Raw genomic sequence first — 16,168 nt, 5'->3', positions numbered from 1 at the left:
GTTCTATCAGCCAGATCACAGGGGGGATTTTTTTAAAAACCAAAAGCAATTTGCACGAAGTGTAAGTGTGATCTCTCTCCCTGGACTCCATCCAGGGGAGCATGTTTAGGACGCATCTTTCGGAAGCCAGTTGGGACTTGGAATCCCAAGGCAGGCCTCCTTTTCCCTCTCACCCCTCTTGGTCTATTAAGATCTGTCCGCTGGCGTCTGTGGGAAAGAAGGTTGTTGACTACCACCTGCCAGCAAAGAACAATAAAACGGGGAAAAAAGACTTCCAATAGTTCTGCTGTAGAGAAAGCCAACTGGAGTCAAACTGAGCATCATTACACTAGCCTAGTTTGTAAATTTCATAGTTGATCTGATGACTGACGGAGCAACCCAGAGTTTGACACATGCAGCTCACCAAAGAGTCGCGTGACCTAGTAAAAAGAGCACAAGCTTGGGAGACTGAGGACCTGGGTTCTAATCCTTTCTTGGCCGTTTGCCTACTGTGTGACCTTGGGCAAGTCACTTCACTTCTCTGGGCCTTCGTTTCCTCATCTGTAAAATGGGGATTTGCTACATGCTCCCCTCCCTAATTAGATGGTGAGCCTGATAGGGGACAGAACTGCGTCCGACCTGATTATCTTGTATCTGTCGCAGCACCTAGTATAGCGCTTGGCATGTAGGAAGTACTCGACAAATAACACCATCGTTACTATTACTATTATAGGATCTGCTCCGGGATGGGTGACGACATCAAAGAAATTCTGCATTTTTGGAAATCGGGGTTGATGGAGATCCGGTGTCTGTCCCATGACTACTCTAGGGAATCACACACATGAAGCCCCTTCTGCCTCCACAGTAGGCATTTAGCTTTAAAACACTGTCTTCCCATTGGAACCCAGGGCGGGTTTTTCCCTTTCAATGGAATGCTACCGTCCCTAAACTTTCTTAGTACAGTGCTCTGCACATAGTAAGCGCTCAACAAATACGATTGAATGAATGCACGAATGAAGAAAGACTCCTGAAGGGCTTCCCAGAGGATGGAAAACAGAACCCAGAGTCAGGGAAAAAACTCTGTAAATGGGAAACATTTAACGCACCGAGACGCGGAAGGATAGGGAGTTGATAAGTGCGGCAGGTGGGGTGGAGGGAGGAGAAGGAGTCAGGTGAGAGATGGTGATATGGGAGAGTTCTGTGGCATAAATGAATGTGCCTTTTCGAACTCTGGGCGTGAACAAGGTTCCCGGCAGGTGTGAGGCGAGATAAATTTGAAGCCCAATTTCCAAGAAGAAATCCAAGTCCTGCTCCCGACATGGTGCCGGGCGGGAGAAGGTTTAGCCTGAGAAGTGAGGGGCGGGTCCTGGATTCCGCACTGCAGCACTGCGGGAGGCCGCGCCTGTGCCCAGCCCCTTGCCGGCAGCTCGGCCCTTGGCCGGAGATGGCCATCGGCGGGCATTTCCGCTGTGGGCGTCGAACGGCTTTGAACTGGGCCTCCTCTCCTGGTCCCTCCAACCAGTGCTGCCCGATTCTTCTGAGGCCCAGGCTCGTAGAAGAAGGTTCTGGGATAATGGAAAGGTGGGTCGGTTCTCAGGGTAAAAGATCCCTGCCGAGTCTCATCCAACCAGCCAGGCTGAAACCTAGGAACCCTCAAAATGGCGGGCAAGAGCCACCTCAAGGGGCCTCCGGTCCTTCTCGGGGAGCGGATGGTGGAGGGCACAGGAAGCCCAGCGGCCTACCGGTTCTGAAAATGACTGAACAACCTCCTTGGCTAACCCCATGACGCGTTCCGGGAAAGTTTAATCGGTCCAGGCCGCCGAATGTCGCGAAGGCAAACTGAAGCGATTTCCACAGGGCAGCGCAATGCCTCCTTTCTGTGTCTCTCCATGTGGTCGCTTGGCCCTCTCTTGGGCGACCCCCAAAAACCATGGTGACCCTTGCAACTCACAGATTCTAAAGGCCTGTAGCTTTAGACCTGGAATTTGCTTTTTTTTTTTTCAAGTTTGGCCTCCCTCTCCCCTGGCAGAAAGAGAGCGCCCACTGGGTCTGGCTTCCTCAGAGCTGCGGCCTCCGCTCTGTCCCCGAGAACCACCCTCAGGCCCAAGGAGGTGAAACTTTGTCTGGCCGGGAGAGAACTAACCGATATCTGAATGAAAACAAAATGGGAACAGGAGTGAACTAATTGGGAGAGGGCCACGATCGGACCAGGAGGCTTGGAGGCACTAACATCTTAAACTACAGTTTTGGGGGAGAGCTCAGCAAAGGCCTTCGAAAAGCCAGACGGGCAGGTTTTCCCAGTCTCCTGTTGAACTTGAGGTGAGGAGCCGTGATCCTGGCTGCCGGCCAGTGCCCAGATTGGTGTTGTAGGGCAGAGGGAGAGGGAGAGAAAGAGAGGGAGAGGGAGAGGGAAAGACCAAGACCAAGAGAAGAAGAGAAAGAGAGAAAACCAAGCTCAATGCCTGACTGGGTCTATGGGGCTCTGCTCTTCCAAACTGTTAGCATTCAGTGAGGGAAAAAAATGCTCTCCGTCTCCAAAGCGGAACCCCAGACAGGCCTTCTCTCAAACCCAACCAAGACTGACAGAAGGGCAAAATTGACCTGATCCTGGGAGAATTTCCCCTCCTCCCCTGGCTCTGTGGCGGGCCCATGTTAATTGCATGTTTTGGTGCACACAGTGGAAAAAGATCAGCACGTGAAACCGTAGATAGTTTTAAGATCCCTTAATAGGAGGTAATGATACTTTAAAAGGAATGGGATTCGGGCCGGAGAAAGAATTACGACTAATTGTTAAAATTAGCGAGAATCGTCTCCTCTCCCAGTAATGGAAGCAAATTGCCAGCATTCCGGCGGGCAAAATCTGAAATTCTACTTGACACGGATTGAAGGAAAGGGAGAAATTGCCATGAATTGTCCCAGCTGAAAGCCCTTTCTCACTCTGCGGCGGCAGTGATTAGAAATCACTTAGGGCACAAAGAGCCCAGTGACCGTAACTGACTCAAATGCTCAATTAGGGGCTCGTCCAGATGATGGGCCTCTCGCGGTCACAGGTGGGAAAGCTGAGCCAGCTCCAACACAAACACTCCGCCCGGCAGAGACGGAGTTTCGATTCGTCTTCCTGTTCCGAGGTGCCCAGGAAGCCCTGCCTACTGATAGGGCGAGCTCCCTGGGCTGTAGGCACCCGGAGAAACAGCCACGGCATGGCAAAAATCACGCACTCAAAGGCAAACAAATTCACACCTTTGGAAAACAGCTCTCGCTGTCGTATGGGCCACCCACTCAAAACAGGGCTCGCCAACGGGCCAGAGGTGATTAGATCTGTGAGACTGAAAATGAAGCGGGCAAAGTTTCCAAATTATCTCATTATTTGTCATCCCCCCCAAAAAAAACCAGGCAAATCTCCAAAAATAACCCAGTTTATAAGATCGTGCCGGCGGTAGGAGCAACTTAAGCGCTTCTGGAGGCTGTTTTTTGGATGAAAAGTGCCTCCCTGTTAAAGCGTAAACAGGGATCGGGCCAGACAAAATCTCCCTGGAAAAACTACCTCTCTTCCTCGGATCTCAAATCCCAACCTTAAAAATCACCAGGAAGATAACCATCATTGGGCTGTGCTCGCCTGGTCTGGTGAGGAAATAAACTGTAAACTCTTTTTTTTCCCTTTTATGAGCTTCTCCACCACTTTGCCAGCTATTCATCTGAAGTCTTCAAATGTTTTCTAAATACATATCTCTGAATCATAATGCAAATTCCATTTACTGAAAGGTGGGGACCTTCCATATAACAAGTGAACATGTTTAATGACTGATACCTTTCTACATTACAGCTTCACTCATGCGTTCAAGAAATTGATGTCATTTTGTCTGCATTACCCTGTTATTATCCCTAGTACGATGAATCTCAGGGTGTTTTTTTTTTCCAACCTTGCCATTTTGCAGGTGTCCCAAACTGCTAAGATTGAAAAAAATCAATGTACAACAAAAAATTCTCCTATCTGAGAATTCTTATTTAATTAACGACAGAGCAGGCCTTTGGGTTCTACCTGCATATTCTTTGTAAATAACGGCTAGCAGCATCTTATTTATTCAATTCCTTGTGCAGTTTTTGATCATGTTTGTTTGTTTCTCAAAATGTGAACAAAACCTGGCCCCTGAAGTGCCTTTCATAAGCACTTCAGGTCTCAAGAAGTGTATTCCAGCCTCAGACCACAAAAGTGAAACTTCCCTAATCTGTCGTACCACCCTCTTAAATGGACAGCCTTTCCCTATACGCCAGTGTTTTAAAAATCAGGAGACATCTAAATCAAGAGAGAAATACAGTGCATAGAGAAAAATGTGAAAGGCTGACAGGACCACCTCCCTTCTAAAAAAACAAAAGAACTAACCAGCCCTAAACACCCCCAAACCCAAAAGCTTCTCCCTTGCTCACTGGATACCATCTACCCTGATACGGAGTAAATTCAAGCTGCTGTACTGTACTACACAAACAACACTGTCCTTTCGCGGCTTCGATCTTCTATCCTGCTTTGGACCGTGAGGCTCACTAAAATTAAAGAAAATACTGGGTTCACCCACTGTGAGTCAGTCTGAGGGACCCACGGCAAGCCCTGCACCCAGATGGGTCAGAGCCACATTGGCATTAATCACAGTGCCTAAATTTGGGCCCGTAGTCCTCACCGTCGAAGCAGAAAAGATCCAGGATGGGCCACATGGGACCGTTTTTGAGAAATGATGCTGCCTTGATCCCACAGCCCAGATATTTCCTACACTCTCCACGATTAAGCACACCTGCTCCCAGGAGGAACTGGGAGTCCCAAGCCAAGCTTGCCGCAAAATTGCAGATGAAAATTCTCCCAGGAACGGCCTCCAATTGACCGGATTCTAATTTCAAATAGAAATTAAATCACCTAGTCATGTCCTGAAATATCCCATCTGTCCTTTGACATTCTTAAACCCATTCTCAAACCCAACTTCCCGAGTGCCGCAAACAGGTAAAATACCATTTCAGCTCTTGAAACAACAAAGCCAGAAAAGACCCATACCCTCCCAGGTTCCGTGGGCCTGGAAATCAGGAGGTGGTCTGAACAGCTAGTCACTCTGGAGGTCAGTGAAATATCTGGTCAGCAAAAACACATATTTCTTCATCCACACAGACAGTTACAGCCATGGAGATGCATGCACGTACCTCTTCCGCTCCGACCCACAAATCTGAGGTCGTTGAATCTTGCGACTTGATTCTTCATGGCTGCCGTTGCGTTTCTCAGTTCTGCGGAGTAATTTTCATCATTCCCGGCCATTACGGTGACCAAAGTCCCGTCGGGAACATCTCCCAAAGCCACCACCTAAAACGAGTGGGGTGAAAAAAGGAAGGACGAAAGAAGCTTTGGTCAGTTTTAGTGGTGGACTCTCTCTGCCACTGTTACGTGGTTAACTTTCTAAATTTAAGCGTGGGTCGAGATTTCTACTTTTCAAAGAAAGAGCCATCACTGCTTACTTCCAGACCAGCCCTGTCAAGAGCCAAATAGCTGTTCGAGGGGCACGGCACTTTTGAATTCATCTTTCAGGGTTCAAAGGGATTCCCAAGTGGGACGCCCACCCACATGGAACTATCCACCGGAAACAACCCGGAGAGTCAAATAGATAAGATTTTGGATGCCAGATCGAAAGGCAGGTTGCAAATGCCCCAGAATCATCTGACTGCTAGTCTACGAATGATCATCTGCACAAGAGGACTTCATTTATATCAAATTTTCGCTTTAATGGACTTCTGAGATCTCTGAATTTCCCTCTGCTAATCTGAATTTCTGTGCTGCGACACTGATTCAGTTTAGTTTAGGGGCCCCAACAAACCTTTTTTGTGGGGGAGATGTTTTTAAGGACAATTTCACATTACAATGGGGAACCACAATGATGATTCTGTTCATTATTATTTTTAGGCTGAAGGAGACCCTCAAGATTACTGAGCAAGTTACAGAGGTGACTAGGTGCAAATTTGGAGATCAACCGCAAATAGGCGTTTGTACTTATATTACCACTTACTTAAAATAATAAAATGAAAAAAAGCTTATGGCTTTCATCTCTCACTCGGTACCGTGGAAATTGAATTCTGGTTAAAGTTGGAACAGGAACGGGTAATGTTACTCTCTCTCTCTCCCTCTGCAAACTCTATGTCTTTCTAGCCCATGAAATGCAAACGGCGGAGAATGTCTCGCTCGCTCCAAGTTCTGCAACACCTGAAACTCCCTGGCTTTTAGCTGTTCGGTGCCATCACCCCAACAGATAGTGTTCAGATTCAATGTGGTCTTGCGGACTTTGAGTTTCTCGACCATCTTACTGACTTTTAAACTGCCTTGGGGAAATTCATCTTGTCACCCTCTCCTGTCCTCTGCTGGCCTAGAGTTTTAAGAGGTTTTGCCTAAGTGACCAAAACGTTCTGACCACATTGAAATTTTGTTCATTTACGGATGGTTTTGAGGGCTGGCCTGCTTCCATTCCCTGATACTGCTCTCCCTTTGCCAGTGGTGGGGTGAAGCAGAAGGTGGGCAGCTGGCCCTGAAACCTGCCGGGGTTTTCCTCTAGTCTTCATTCAGTCATTCAACCATATTTACTGAGCGCTTACTGTGTGCAGAGCACTGTAATAATAATAATAATGATGGCATTTATTAAGCACTTACTACGTGCAAAGCACTGTTCCAAGAGCTGGGGAGGTTACACGGTGACCAGGTTGTCCCACGGGGGGCTCAAAGTCTTCATCCCCATTCTACAGATGAGGGAACTGGGGCCCAGAGAAGTGAAGTGACTTGCCCAAAGTCACACGGCTGACAATTGGCGGAGCTGGGATTTGAACCCATGACCTCTGACTCCAAGGCCTGGGCTCTTTTCCACTGAGCCACGCTGCTTCACCGTACTAAGCGCTTGGAAAGTCCAAGTTCGCAACATCTAGAGATGGTCCCTACCCAACAACGGGCTCACAGTCTAGAAGGGGGAGACAGACAGCAAATGGCTATTTTATTTTTATTTTATTCTTTTTTGCTTTCCCTCTGAATTGTCAGGTGAAGGAGCCCTGAACCCCAACAATCCGGCATTAGCTTTGCTCTCTGGTTTTACCCGACCAGGGGCTGAACTTTTGACTGACTTTTTCGGCTGAGATTCTTCAAGGGGATTTTCCCTCATTTCGATTCTCATTCAGTATCGGACTCTGGATCGCCACAAATCTCCATCCACCTCCTTTCTCTTCACGTCCTTCTCTGATGGTTCCTGTTGTCTTCAAGATGGCGGCTTGTCTCCCCGCCCCATTAAATCATAACTGACTCAACCCTGCAGTTAAAGGGTACTGGGAAAATCTGGCTCCTCAGTAGCAAACTCTTCACCTGTTTCAAGTTGATAAACATCCTCTCCCAGCCCCGACCACTGGATTTACTGTACCCTAAACAATGTGAGCATCTTTCTCTTCCTCTTATCTCTTCCCCCACTGTCCCCACCCTCAGCTCTACCCCATACAAGAATTGGGTCTTCTGTTTGCTGTTTAAAATCCTAAAAAATTTGTAGCTGCTGATTTCTCCGGTTCCTTTTTAAAGACCTTTTGGTATTCTGTCACCTTCTCACATTAGGGCTCCCTCTGTTTAGGCCTCCGAGGCTCTTCCCAAAAGCCTCTATCACATTTAATTTTGAACAGCCAACCTAGCTCTCTTCCTCCCTTCAAAGCCCTACTGAGAGCTCCCCTCCTCCAGGAAGCCTTCCCAGACTGAGCCCCCTTTTTTCCTCTCCTCCTCCTCATCCCCCCTGCCCTACCTCCTTTCCCTCCCCACAGCACCTGTGTATATGTTTATACAGATTTATTACTCTGTTTATTTTACTTGTACATATTTACTATTCTATTTATTTTCTTAATGATGTGCATCTAGCTTTATTTCTATTTGTTCTGACAACTTGACAACTTGACACCTGTCCACATGTTTTGTTTTGTTGTCTGTCTCCCCCTTCTAGACTGTGAGCCTGTTGTTGGGTAAGGACCGTCTCTATATGTTGCCAACTTGTACTTCCCAAGCGCTTAGTACAGTGCTCTGCACACAGTAAGTGCTCAATAAATATGATTGAATGAATGGACAGCAATGAGACAAGCCCTTTGTTTCCACAAACTATCCCAGCCTGTCTGTTTCCTTGCTCAGTAGTTTCGCTCACAGGGAATGGTTATTTGAAAATGTTTCTTTTGGCGGCTCTGTGTTGGTTCTGCTGGATCTCTTCTGAATTTTCTTGATTTTTCATTGGTTTCACTTCCCCATATTTAGCTTAGCTCATAATGTTGATATGCCCTCTCTGAGTATAGACTGCAGATTGGCTTCCTTCTCCCCTTCTCTCTATGCTGACCCGAGCTTCCTTATTTGGTTCACAGGATTTAGTCAATACACTGCGCCTGGGTCAACTAACAAGTTTTTCAGGGTGAAGAGCGCGTTGTTGGCGCTCGGATTTATTATCATCATTATTCTTATTGTTATTTTAAAATACGATCCACGACATGTGGTCTGGATCACCTTCGCAACAGATTTCCCCCTCAAATGCCTCGTCTCTGTGTTTTTCTTTTTTTTTTCCATTCATCCCAACAGTGGGGTCTTTGGCAATTTGGCTGTCCAAATGGACCATGGCATCCTCACCCCGCCTAGGAAATGCAGAACAAAGACATCGTTTGGAGCGAAAGAATTCGAAGCGTTTGGACTGAGGTTCGGACTGTTCCGGGGGAGGGCCTCGTGTACGCCCGAGGTTTCGGGGCCCACACGAATCCAAGTCAATATTATTCCCAGAATTTGGAACGGGCCACTCGAGCTCTCGTATATGCAAGCGTGCAGGTTAAAAGGTTTTTTAAATACAACTTTTTCCTTCCAATACCCCGTGGGCACGATTGCCAACAGAGGCAATTTGAAAAAGAAGAATGAAAGAGTTTCTAACTTTACAAAGAAAAAGAGAGAAACTGGATTGAAAAGCCATAAACAATAGGTACAGAAATACAAACATTTACATTATGAAGCAGACTAAACAGACAAGAAGGGACTTGCTGGCTAGCGATATCTTGTAATTCTTTTTTTTTCCTAACTGCTGTGTTTTTAAAGAAATATCAGTGAACTAGACAGAAAATCAACCCTCCCGTAGTCAGCCGGAGGGCCCAAAGCTGCTCTCACTAGCCCAAGCACAGCTCCAAACTAGCCTCTTAAATAAACCGTCATTACGCCTAAACCCCAGTTACAATTCATTTAGTTTCAATCCCTTAATTTTCCAGCATTTCAAAAGACGGCCGTGGAGTGGAACTCTGAATCCAACTCATCAGGCTTTCTAAGAGGCAAGGCTGGTGATGTTGGCCAACACAAACCACAACAGCTCCTTGCCGCTCAAAGATCTACGCAGTTTTGGATTCGCACTCATGGCCTGTCCTGTTAAAAATCTGCCTTGGGATGGGCTGGGAATTTTCTCTCAACGAAGCTCGGATGGTGTGAAAGGGCTCGGGTCTCTTAAAGGCCAGCTTCGAACACAGTCCAAGTTCAGAAGCCTTTTCCAAAAGTCTTTTTTGGGAGCTGACGGACGCTGGGGTGGGCTGGGGGAGGTGGGAATCAATCAATCAATCAATCGTATTTATTGAGCGCTTACTGTGTGCAGAGCACTGTACTAAGCGCTTGGGAAGTACAAGTTGGCAACATATACAGACAGTCCCTACCCAACAGTGGGCTCACAGTCTAAAAATGAGGAAATGAGGAAAGGGGTCTGGGTTGGACTTTTCCTGATAGCCACCCCCTTTTCGCCCTCGATGGGGTTTCTGGAGACAGCTTTGGGGTCCTGGGGGAGGGAATGGGGGGGACACCCCTTTTCCCACCCCGTGTTGTTTCCAGGTTGGGCCTCTCCTGGCTCCTGGGCGGTGGGCTGGCTCTGCCCCTCCGCCTCCTTTCGTTTCCGTGAAACGAATCGGTGGCCCGCCTGATTTCGGGACCCCGGGGGGCAGGAAGGGGGAGGAGGGGACCCAAACTTCAGGGTCACCCCGACACCCCCCGGACCCCCGTCCCCAGCCCAAGAGGAACCGAAATCACTGCGGGGCGAAAACGGGCCTGGAAAGCAAGAGCTCTTCCTCGCCCCCTTTTATCTTTTAATTTTTGCATTTTTCCCTTTCCTTCTTCCTTTCCCTTTGGTGGCGACGCCCGGGGATGGGGGAGACGCCCTCGGAGGTCCGGGGCGAGGGAAGGGGTGAACCCAGGGGGTCCGACCCTCCAGCTGATGCCCCCCTCCTAATTCCCTTTCTTCCTAGCTCCAAGGAGCTAAGGGAGCAGATTCCCTCTCCAGGGAAGACCCTGGGAAGACTTGGGGATGCCCCCCAAAGCTCGGGAGGGAGGGCCCGTCTCCCGTGCCCAGCATCCCTGGCACCGGTGCCCGGCTTGGTCCAAGGGGGTGGCAAGGGGAGGCTCAGCCCTGGAGGGGTGGGATGGCAGGGGGGGATTGTTGCATCTGCTCCCGGCATAAACCCGATGTGGGCAGGGATTGTCTCTCTTTCTTGCTCTATTGTACTTTCCAAGCGCTCAGTACAGTGCTCTGCACACAGTAAGCGCTCAATAAACACGACTGAATGAAGGAAATACGATTGAACGGATGACTGAAATGATTAAGACCCGCTCCGGGGGAGACCCCTGATCTCCTCCGCCCGGAGCTCAGGATGATGGCGATTATGGTATTTGTTAAGCGCTTACTATATGTGCCAGGCACTGTACTAAGAGCCGGGGTGGATCCGAGCAAATCGGGTTGGACCCAATCCCTGTCCCACGTGGGGCTCGCAGTCTCCATCCCCATTTTGCAGATGAGGACACCGAGGCCCAGAGAGGTGAAGTGACTGGCCCAGGGTCGCGCAGCAGACAAGTGGCGGAGGCGGGATTAGAACCCATGACCTTCTGATTCCCAGGTCCGGGCTCTGTCCGCTACGCCAGGCTGGATATTAAGGGACCCCGGGAAAGAGCCCGGGCTTTGGAGTCCGAGGTCATGGGTTCAAATCCAGACTCCGCCACTTGTCAGCTGTGTGACTTTGGGCAAGTCACTTCACTTCTCTGGGCCTCAGTTCCCTCATCTGGAAAATGGGGATTAAGACTGTGAGCCCCCCGTGGGACAACCTCATCACCTTATAACCTCCCCGGAGCTTAGAACAGTGCTTTGCACATAGTAAGCTCTTAATAAACGCTATTATTATTATTATTATATTATCCCCCTATCCTCCCATTCCCTGGAGAGGGGATTCTCCGGGATGTTCCCTAAATAAGAAGAATGATGGTATTTGTTAAGCGCTTACTATGTGCCAAGCGCTCACGCCGGCCCAGTCCCGGAAAAGCAGGAGTCCTAGACAGGAATTTGGGGAGGGGAGAGGGGGAATTTTGTGGCTGCCACTGCGTTATAGGGAGGTTGGATAAGGGGGAAGGGGGATTTGGGGAGAATGGGGAAACTGACGGGCTGGAGGCAGTTACTTCACTTAATTAAACTTGGGTTTTAATTAACCTCTCCCAGGCCCAAAAAGCTTCACTCCAACTCATCTGTATCTGCCCAATTCGCGGCCGCTGTTTCTGACTCCCAAGCGCTCAGTACAGTGCTCTGCGCGTGGGAAAGCGCTCAGTAATAATAATAATAATAGTAATGATAATGATGGTATTTGTTACGCGCTTACTATGTGCCAGGCACTGTATTAAGCTCTGGGGCGGATCCAAGCAAATCGGGTTGGACACAGTCCCCGTCCCCATGTGGGGCGTACAGGCTCCATCCCCATTTTACAGATGAGGCCACTGAGGCCCAGAGGAGTAAAGTGACTGGCCCAAGGTCACACAGCAGACAAATAAGTGGCGGAGCCGGGGTCAGAACCGTGAGCCCCACGTGGGACGGGGATTATGTCCAAGTGGCTTGGATCCACCCCAGCGCTTAGTACAGTGCCTGGCACCTAGGAAGCGCTTCCCAAACACTGCCATCACCATCACTCATTCAATCGTATTTATTGAGCGCTTACTGTGCGCAGAACACTGTACTAGGCGCTTGGAAAGTACAATTGGGCAACAGATAGAGACAATTACAGTCTAAAGAAGGGAGGAGACGGACAATAAAACCAAACAAGTGGAAGGGCATCAGCCGGATGGGCGGATTGTCTCTCGGACCGCCTGTCTTTTTGGGTCCCTTTTTCCTCCTACTCCTGGGTCTTTGACCATCTCAGCGCCCCTTCTCTCTTCCCACAGCGTGGCTCAGTGGAAGAGAGTCAGAGGACATGGGTTCAAATCCCGGCTCTGCCACCTGTCTGCTGTGTGACCCTGGGCAAGCCACTCAACTTCTCCGTGCCTCAGTTACCTCTTCTGTAAAATGGGGCTTAAAATTGTGAGCCCCACGTGGGACAACCTGATTACCTTGTATCTTCCTCACCGCTTGGAACAGTGCTCAGCACATAGTAAGCGCTTAATAAGATAATAATAATTATAATAATACCCCGGCCTCCAGCTCTCCCCCTGCAGAACTTGATCCCCGGGGGGGGGGGGTGTTTGGGGAGGAAACAAATGCACAAATAAACAAACAAATGCTTAAAAAAGCAGCATGGCTTAGTGGCAGGAGCCCGGGCTTGGTTGTCAGAGGTCGTGGGTTCTAATTCCTCCTCCACCACTTAGCTATGTGACTTTGGGCAAGTCACTTCACTTCTCTGGGCCTCGGTGACCTCATCTGGAAAACGGGGATTAAGACTGTGAGCCCCACTCGGGTCAACCTGTATCTACCCCAGCGTTTAGAACAGCGCTTGGCACAGAGTAAGCGCTTAACAAATACCACTATCATTATTATTGTTATTACTATTATTACCTCATCTGTAAAATGGGGATGAAGATTGTGAGCCCCACGCGGGGCAACCTGATGACCTTGTATCTACCCCAGCGCTCAGAACAGCGCTTGGCACAGAGTAAGCACTTAACAAATGCCACCACTATTATTATTATTATTATTACCTCATCTGTAAAATAGGGATGAAGATTGTGAGCCCCACGTGGGACAACCTGATCACCTTGTATCTACCCCAGCGCTTAGAACAGCGCTTGGCACAGAGTAAGCACTTAACAAACACCACTATTATTATTATTATTATTATTACCTCATCTGTAAAATGGGGATGAAGACTGTGAGCCCCACGCGGGACAACCTGATCACTTTGTATCAACCCCAGGGCTTAGAACAGCGCTTGGCACAGAGTAAGCACTTAACAAATACCACCACTATTATTATTATTATTATTATTATTATTACCTCATCTGTAAAATAGGGATGAAGATTGTGAGCCCCACGTGGGACAACCTGATCACCTTGTATCTACCCCAGCGCTTAGAACAGCGCTTGGCACAGAGTAAGCACTTAACAAACACCACTATTATTATTATTATTATTACCTCATCTGTAAAATGGGGATGAAGACTGTGAGCCCCACGCGGGACAACCTGATCACTTTGTATCAACCCCAGGGCTTAGAACAGCGCTTGGCACAGAGTAAGCACTTGAGAAATACCACCACTAATATTATTATTATTACCCCATCTGTAAAATAGGGATGAAGATTGTGAGCCCCACGCGGGACAACCTGATCACCTTGTATCTACCCCAGCGCTTAGCACCGAGTAAGCACTTAAGAAATACCACCACTATTATTATTAATTACTTCATCTGTAAAATGGGGGTGAAGGACTTAAGCACTTAAGAAATACCACCAATATTATTATTATTATTACCTCATCTGTAAAATAGGGATGAAGATTGTGAGCCCCATGCGGGACAACCTGATCACCTTCTATCAACTCTAGCGCTTAGAACAGCGCTTGGCACAGAGGAAACACTTAAAGAGATACCACCACCGTTATTATTATTTATTGTTATTATTACCTCATCTGTAAAATGGGGATGAAGACTGTGAGCCCCACGTGGGCCAGCCTGACGACCTTGTATCTACCCCAGCGCTTGGCACAGAGTAAGGGCTGGAGAAATACCATTATTATTATTATTATTAAAAAGGAGGGGCGATCGAGTGGCCTACCTTGAAGGCGATGGGCAAGGTTTTGTTGCACCTCCAGTGGGTGGGTAGCACGGAGCAGAGGAAGTTGGGGCTGTCGGTGCGGACCAGCTCTCCCGGGTGGTCGGCCAGCACGTCGACCATGGTCCGGTCGGCGTTCCTCAGTTTCCCCACCAGGGTGGCACCGCCGCCGTCCTGCCCCGCCAGCGGGAGCGTCTCGCTCATCTTGCCCGGGCTCAGCGTGGTGGAGGGCGGCGTGAAGCGGCGGCTGGTCCCGGTATCTACGGGGATACGCATCACAACAGGCCTTTTGAGTGAAAACTCTCCCGACAGAAGCCTCTGTCTTCGGGGAAAACGGGGAAAACGGGGAAAACTCGGTCCCCGGAGGGGCGACGAAGGCCGGGCCGTGGCGACCGGTCCTGTCCTGTTGGCACACCAACATGAAACGCCTGCGGGGAGGAGGAGGAGGAGGAGGAGGAGCAGGAGGAAGAGGCTAAGTGGAGGTCTCTAAAGCCGGGCCCGGGAAAGGAGAAGGAAGAAAAAAAGTTTTGATCACTTCGCTCCAACCCTCGGCCTTTCGACGCGCAGCGTTGGGGAAGCCAAACCCCTCTTCGTTCCGTTTGCTTTGAAGTTTCTCGATTCGGGATTTGGTGTTTTTTATACTTCCCCGAGGCCCACAACTCCCCCGAGCTACCTGAAATATTTATACCGGGCGGAATCTGCACGGAGCACCCAAAAACCTGCCTCTAACACACATACACACAGGCCCGGGCACACCGTCTCGGGATTTCCAGTGGTTTAATCGCCTCTCAGTTTTTTCCAGGTGATTTTCCTAAAGTCCCAGTAGAACACAAAATACATCAGGCTCTTCCATACGCGGAGCCGCTTTCCCCACGGAAGACGGTGTTCAGACCTCAAAGGCAACGTCCAAACCGAGCCTCCCGAAGGTCAGCACTATACGTGCACGAATGCATAGGCACACATAGGCTAGACTTCATCAAATATTTACAGTATAATCTTGGGAGAACTTAAACACAACAGAAATCCATTAATGGTCGCTGCCGGATACGTATTATTGTGTGTGTGTGTGTATGTGTGTTTTTTTTTAAATAGCCTTGAAAATCAGCTGCAGTAATCGGACCCGTCTAAGAGGACTGGTCATCATCTTCCGAAGAACTTCTCGCAGGCACGGAAAACTCAACCGGAGTTTGGGGGAAGAAGTCGCTGCCGTTTGGCTCCCCAGGCCGGTGATGGACGAGCGCTCAGGCCCCCCAACTTGAGAGCTTGGCTTTAGGGGGACGTTGGTTCAGAGTGGGGGTTCCTGTGTGGTTTTTAGGTGTGTGCTACGGCAGCCACACAAGCGTACACAAACATACACGGACACACACGCGAAGGCAAGCCGACAGTCCTCCCCGGCAATATCTGAGACGGGTCTTCCTCCAATTCGGCCCGCAGCTGGGGGACTGTTTAACCGCCCATCTAGACGGAGCCAGAAATGTCTTAAACCGCGGCAGGTGGAGACGGGGGCTTTTCGGCGTCAAAGAAAAGCTCCGCCACCCGGGAGGCCAGCACAGGCCCCGGGCTGCAGCCACCCTAGCATCTCCTCCGGCAGAAGGTTGTCAAAAACCTCCCACGCGTCGGCCCAAAAAACAACAACGACAACAACAACGACAAAAGTTGGCAGCCAGGAGCGAAGTGAACAGATCCGGCCCGGAAGACAGTTCGTTAAAACGGAAAAAAAAAGCCAGTGATGTGGTCGTTGGGCTGCCTCCCCCCCGCCCCCCCCACCCCCTACAAGCAGCCCAGTGGAAGGGAGATGAGTCGTAGGAATAAAAGGAAGAGATGGAGAGGATGTCTATTATTTTTTTTTCCCCCAAAAGTCTTGCAATTCTGTCCGGTTGTGAGGAGGAGTCCGGTGGAGGAAGGACGGTTTGGGGGCCGGTTTGGAGGCTGCCGGTCCTGCCCGCGCCTTCTGGCTTCTATGAATGAGATTGACTGGAAATGAAATTGGCTTTTACAGTAAGGAGTCCGGAGGAATGGCATTCCCCGACCTCATTTGCATAAGGAGGGGGGAGACGCCGGCCAATCAGCGGCCTCGGCGGGCCTGCCCCGACCTCATTTGCATACGGAGGGGGGGAGACGCCGGCCAATCAGCGGC

At 49.4% G+C, this 16,168-nt stretch overlaps 1 protein-coding gene across 2 annotated transcripts in view; it reads right to left on the bottom strand.

The window, feature by feature from the left end:
• The window catches only part of RUNX1 (RUNX family transcription factor 1), a 93,067-nt gene extending 77,318 nt beyond the window's left edge, over positions 1–15,749 (bottom strand). For both annotated transcript variants that reach the window (XM_038766211.1, XM_038766212.1), the window contains exons 1-2: positions 14,035–15,749; positions 5,161–5,317 (exon numbers count right to left, since the gene is read on the bottom strand). In XM_038766211.1, the coding sequence (XP_038622139.1) occupies positions 5,161–5,317; positions 14,035–14,307 (430 nt within the window). In that variant the 5' untranslated portion in view covers positions 14,308–15,749. The remainder of the gene's footprint in view (positions 1–5,160; positions 5,318–14,034) is intronic.
• Between the last annotated feature and the right edge of the window lie 419 nt (positions 15,750–16,168).

This window comes from Tachyglossus aculeatus, chromosome 24 (assembly GCF_015852505.1).
Source record: "Tachyglossus aculeatus isolate mTacAcu1 chromosome 24, mTacAcu1.pri, whole genome shotgun sequence".
Lineage (NCBI taxonomy): Eukaryota > Metazoa > Chordata > Mammalia > Monotremata > Tachyglossidae > Tachyglossus > Tachyglossus aculeatus.
Note: the sequence above shows the minus strand (reverse complement) of the source record. Positions and strands in the feature narration are given on the sequence as shown.